This window comes from Sorex fumeus, unplaced genomic scaffold (assembly GCF_029834395.1).
Source record: "Sorex fumeus unplaced genomic scaffold, SorFum_2.1 ptg000095l, whole genome shotgun sequence".
NCBI classification, from domain to species: Eukaryota; Metazoa; Chordata; class Mammalia; order Eulipotyphla; family Soricidae; genus Sorex; species Sorex fumeus.
The window spans coordinates 7,444,415-7,450,824 of NW_026606152.1; the positions used below are offsets into that span (position 1 = coordinate 7,444,415).

At 36.7% G+C, this 6,410-nt stretch overlaps 1 protein-coding gene across 3 annotated transcripts in view; it reads left to right on the forward strand.

Moving 5' to 3' along the window:
• RAP1GDS1 (Rap1 GTPase-GDP dissociation stimulator 1) overlaps window positions 1-970 on the forward strand; it is a 247,978-nt gene extending 247,008 nt beyond the window's left edge. For all 3 annotated transcript variants that reach the window (XM_056132662.1, XM_056132663.1, XM_056132664.1), the window contains one exon: window positions 287-970. In XM_056132662.1, coding sequence (XP_055988637.1) covers window positions 287-414 — 128 coding nt within the window. In that variant the 3' untranslated portion in view covers window positions 415-970. The remainder of the gene's footprint in view (window positions 1-286) is intronic.
• Window positions 971-6,410: the final 5,440 nt, after the last annotated feature.

A 6,410-nucleotide genomic window follows, 5' to 3' on the forward strand; every position in this document is an offset into this window, starting at 1 on the left:
GATACTTCAATCGTCAGTTCTTTTCCTCATACAGTTGGAGTCAGTGTCTTGGTGAGAACCAGGTGAGCCTGGGATCTTCCTACTCCCTCCTTCAGCTTGAGGTGTTTCTTTTTGTTTATTTGATTTTAGGCACCTATTATGGGTTTTTTCCATGTATTTTTCCTAGTTTAATAATTTGCTTTCATCTGAGTAAACATTTTAGGTAAAAATTTTTATAATTTATATAGTAATTTAGATTAAAACAACCTATCAGAAACATACCTGATTTCTTGTTTTTGTCTTCTAGAATCTCTACACAAGGAAGTACAGGATTTGGCCTTTCTAGATGTTGTTTCTAAACTTCGCAGCCATGAGAACAAAAGTGTGGCCCAACAGGCCTCTCTCACAGAGCAAAGACTTGCTGTGGAAAGCTGAGAATCGCCATTCTCTGATAAATAGCCTCCTCCCTTCTCTGATTTCCCTGTTGTTCTCCATCCAGCTGCCTCTTCTGCTTCATTCTCTGCCATATCACTTGCGCATGTGTGTAGTGTTCCTATACAGTTACAAAACTGCTGTCAGTATCTGCTCAATAAGATTTATAAACCCATAGCTAGTGTGAACATGAATTTGTCAGAAACAAGTTTTCACACCTAACTGTTCTATTGTATTCCTGTTGCCTGAACTCTGTTGAGTAGAATGTGCATGTTGTAGTCCTATGATGACGTAAACTTAGTACTACATAATGACTTATTCCTCACACTTTGGTAAACTACATAATAATGTTCTGATAAATTAGAAGCAAGCAAGAATGCAGCAGAATCTATCTAGTATTTTAAGATGGATTTGAATAGTAAAAATAGTTTAATTTTATTGATGCTTGGGAAGCACATTGACCAAAAATTGTATGACTGCTTATTCATTTAGTCTTACCTACTAATGTCAAACTCATGGTACCTAGAGTTAAATAAAAACACATTGCTTTCACAATTTATACTATGTTTCTTTTTCTTCTCAACAATGTAGGCTCATGGCAAGACCTTCTGAGTTTTTTGTATGTCATATTTAACTGACTCATTATTTTCCAGATGTTGAAAATACCCTGTAGTTTTCATCATGCCTCAGAAGAACTGCTGTTATACTTAATTCCTCTTATTTTTTGCCTGTGTCTTAGGTTTTTGTATGTAATTTCTCTTAGCATTTCTTCCATCAATTAATCAGATGTTTAACATTTAGCATAAGTTTTTAGCTGGAGAAATTGGGCATAGCTCATTGGACATTGGAATTTCCCCCCTTCACTGTTTAGCTTGAAAATGAAGTGTATCTGTTTTGGTCCTTTAAAATCATATACTAACACTAATAGGACATAACAGAAATCTGAAGAAAGGAAAGAAACAGGTTATAAAAGCCTTAGCAAGCAGAAGATGGTTTTATAAATAGCCACTAAAAATTTCTCACTTCCAGCGCTGGAGCGATAATATAGTGGGTAGGGCGTTTGCCTTGCACATGGCTGACCTCAGTTCAATTCCCAGCATTCCATATGGTCCCCTGAGCACCGCGAGGAATAATTCCTGAGTGCAAAGCCAAGAGTAATCCCTGTGCATCACCGCATGTGACCCAAAAAAAAGCAAAAAAAAATTTTAAAACAAATTCCCACTTCCCTTTTCCATAGAGATCTGCAATATAACTTGAAGGCGATCACAAAAGTGACAGCACCAAGACTTGAGGTGACCCCCTTCGCAAAATACAGTATATTCTTCACTACCACCTCCACTACCAAAAAGGTTTTGAGGGTGTAATAAACAATATTTGCAAATTAAATAAAACATCCTTCTGACCCATTCACCTTCTGTGTCCATGCTTGACAAATATGGATGAAAAGGTAAGCTTCAGCATGACATGCTGTATCTGAGTGGCATACATCTGAGTTACACTTTTAACTCTGAAACAACTGTGAGACAATGAAAACCAGAATGGATAACCTTTTAACTGTTTCACTTAATGTTGAAGAACTGTCACTGTCACTGTCCTCCCATTGTTCATCTATTTGCTCAAGCGGGCACTAGTAACGTCTTCATTGTGAGACTTGTTACTTTTTTGGCATATCGCATATGCCACCAGGAGCTTTCCAGGCCTTGCCTTGCGAGCGGAATAATCTCGGTAGCTGCCGGGCTTTCCGAGAGGAGTGGAGCAATCGAACCTGGGAAGGCTGCATGCAAGGAAAATGCCCTACCCACTGTGCTATCAATCCAGCCGTAATGTTGAAGAAAGTTACTAATATTGTGAGTTCTTATGCTTTATTTTCTGTAAGACTGATATTTGTTTTCTGTGGTGGAGAGTAGATTATATTTTATTACAGGTTTTGAAGGACATTTGGGTAATATTAATAATGCTCTCCAGGTTTAATAAAGTAGACTACTATAGCATCATTTGGTTTACCTGTATATATTTATATATACATATATAAATGTTTATATTTTTTTCTATTTCTAGCTCCAAAAAAAGTGATAACTCATTGTTAGTTTTCAGTAAATATTTTTTGAATAAACTCCAATATACATGAAACTTAAAGACTGCCTGAACTATTTTTAGGTAGATTGGTAAATTGAAATTTAGTTTGTGAAGTTTCAGATAATATTTTTGCTGTTGTGGGACCCATGACTGTTGAAAAGCATTATACAGAAAACTGAAAAACAAAAAGCATCCAAAGATCATAGACTTGAGAGAAACCATCTCTGGGCCAGTTGCCAGCTGTGTATTTTCTGGTATGCTAGAAACTCCATCTCTTTACAGAAACAGAGTGTAGTTAGAATCACTATTCGTTCTGGTAAGATGACAAGGCATACTCTTTGATAACAGGGAAGCACCAAATTAAGTGATGTGTTGCATGGCAGTGATAGTGTAAAGATAGGACTCTCCCTCATATCCTGCTACCTAATCTTTAGTTATAGAGTCCACCTTTACATCAGCTTGCTATCTACTGAGTGCATTCTAAAGGAGAAAATGGGAGGAGTAGGAAGTACTGTCAGGATCAGACAAAAGGGGAAAAATTACAGCAGAATCTTCAGAAATCCAAGACATCATCAAATGTTGAATTATAAATCCAAGCATTTTAGGCTTGACATTGGGTTGTCCTTTCTCCTCCTTCAGAGAGCTTGAGTTAAAAATTAAACTCACCACAGTGTTCTCAAGCACAGCCAGTTCAGTCAAAGCAATTACAATCCTCCATATTTATCTTTAACCTCTCCTTTGTGTTCTCCTTCCCCTACTGTTACGCACAAATATCTCCAATCAGACATAGTAACTTGTAAAGTCCAACTTTCTGATTGCTCTGGATTTTGTATATGCAAATGAAATATTCCTTTTCTCTTTTCTTTATGCCTATTGCATATTTGAACTTTAGAGCAATGTCCTTTTTGTATAGACGCAGGAAGACAGTTAACGCTATGCTTTTATAAAACAGAAGTTAATTCACTCCGAATAATATTTACCCCTGGATATTCATCATATTTACTTAAGCCTCAGCTGCCTTTACATTGACCTTAGTTCCCTATATCCCAAAAGGAGGGTCCCTCCAGGAGACAAGTTAAGAGCATAGTCATGGAACAAACTCTGACACGACTCAAAAAAAAAAAAAACAAGTAACTGTATAAAGACCCAACTGGAGTTAGGAAAAACTAACCTGGCCTGAGGACTGTAGTCTGGGAAATATAGCGAGATGTCCCCAGAAAAAGTCATCCTTTACCATCAGTCCAGAAAGACCATTTTAAGCTTAATCTATGGTAAGATAAAATCCTGTATCTCTTACTGTGTTCATACAAAACGACTAGAAATATTATTAAGAAGTAAATTTAATATGATTTTTTAAACGGATTACCAGTAAAGGAAAGAGAAAGCAATATACCCTTAGATGGAATTCCACCCTTGAGCAGATCTCCTAGAAGGAATCTAGAGTGCTGGAGCCCCTAGATGAAATTCTGTCCTTGGTTGGATCTCCTAGAACAATTTCCCCTGAAGGAGGGACTTTACATCTGTTCATTTTTTATGTTAATGTTTAACCACACTATGTGTAATTGCTGCTCTCACCCCCACATGATTTCTCTAAAGTGATGCTGACTTATTTGAATAAAGTGGCACTTGTAATCAGCCTGTTGAACCCATTCTTTCTTCCATTGACGGGGAAGTCATCAGCCCCGAATGCACCGGGGACCAGTGACACAGACAATCAAGGGTTTTCTATGAACAGCTCTACACTGTTAAGTTAGAAAACCTAGAAAAGAATAAACAAATTCTTAGAAACACGTAATCTCCCAAAACAGAACAAATAGGACATAATTTGAACAGGCCAATCACAAGCAAAGAAATCAAAACAGTAATTAAGAATGTCCCAAAAAACAAAAGTCCAAGTCCAGATGTGTTTGCTCATGAGTTTTATCAAATCTTCAGAGAAGAAGACTTACTGCTGCTGATCAGTAAGCTCATCCAAATATTTGAAGAAAGAGGAATGCTTCCTAATACCTTCAATAAAGCAAATATTACACTGATACCCAAAGCCGACAGAAACATTTCTTAAAAAGAAAACTTCAGAACAATTTTCTTGAAGAACATTGATTCAAAAATCCTCAACAGTGGACCAGTCCTTCTGGCCCTCGTTTCTACTGTCTTTGCACCCAAACATAGACTCATTTTTTTTTATATCCCATAAATGATTGTAATCATTCTGTGTCTGTGCCTCTCCTTCTGATTCACTCAGCATGATACTCTCCATGTCCATTTATAAGCAAATTTCATGACTTCATTTTTTTTCTAATAACTGCATAGTGTTCCATAGTATTCCACTATGGAGATGTTTCTTTAACCAGTCATCTGTTCTTGGGCACTCGGGTTTTTTCCAGATTCTGGCTATTGTAAATATACTGCAATAAACAAGTGCAGATATCATTTCTACTGTACTTTTTTTGCATCTCCGGGATAGATTCCCAGAAGTGGTATTGCTGGTTCGTATGGAAGTTCAATTTCTAACATTTTGAGTAATGCCCATATTGCTTTCCATAATAGTTAGCTGCTTCAAGTTCTGGGAGAAAAGGCAGTTGGAATAAAGAGACTAGTATAACAAAGATAGTTGAAAATTATCACTCTGTTTAAGAACTCTTTGGTGAAAGTAGGAAAAAACATGATAACCTCTCTATCTGAATTGCAAACCATAATGCCCAAAAGGAGACAGAGATAGAAGGAGAGAGAGAGAGAGAGAGAGCCTGCCTTACAGACTGCCAAGATGGTTTGGGGAGGGATACTGGGGACATTGGTGGTGGGAAATCTACACTGGTGGAGATGTGGATGTTGGAACATTGACGGAAATCCAATCAGGAACAGCTCTGTAACTATCTCATGGTGATTAAATTAAATATTTTTAATGCAAGGGTGGTTCAATACACACAATACACCACCACAGCAGTGATGAGAAAGATAAAAATCATGCGGTATCAATTGATGCAGAGAAAACATTTGATAAGATCCAACATCCATTTATGGTAAAATCCTTCAAGATAGGAGTTCAAGAAACCTTTCTCTAGTAATAAGGGCTAGGGGCCGGAGCAATAGTACAGATAGTTTGCCTTGCATGCAGCCGACCCAGTTTCAATCCCCAATAACCCATATGGTCCCCCCATGGACTGCCAGAAGTAATTCCTGACAAGGAGTAACCCCTGAGCATCACCAGGTGTGCCCCCTCCCCCCAAAAAAGTAAAGTCTATTTATAATGATGCTACAGTGATTTTTGTTCTTAATGGTGAGAACCTGAAAACATTCCCACTGAGATCAAATACAAGGCAAGGATATCCACTGTCTCCTCTCCTACTTAACATTGTTTAAGAAGTCCCACGACAATCAATCAGACAAGAAAAGGAAAATAAGTGAATCAAAATTGGGGACAAGGTGAGTCAAATTATCTCAATTTATAAACAACTGTATTATTCATAGAAAACTAAGAGTCCACCAAAAATTAGAAAAATATTAACCAATAAAATAAAGTGGTCAACTTACAAAGACAATACACAAAAATAAGTTGCATTCTGTACAAATAGCAAATCAGTAGGAGATCAAAGAATTATCCCATTCAAAATACTTTCCAAGAACTTCAAATACCTAAGAATCAACAAAAGAAGTGGGAGATCTACACCATGAAAATTTCATAACATAAGGGAAAAAATGGAAGATGTAAGGAAATGGAAAAATATTCCATGCTTTTTAATCTTATAAGAATTAATATTGTCAAAATGACCATCCTACCCAAACTATATAGATTCAATGCAATCTCTATTCAAATTCAGACAACATTCTTAAAGTACTTAGTATATAATAAATTTTGTATGGAATTATAAAAAGACCCCAAATAGTCAAAACTATAATGAAAAATAAGAAAATGGAGGGGGGAG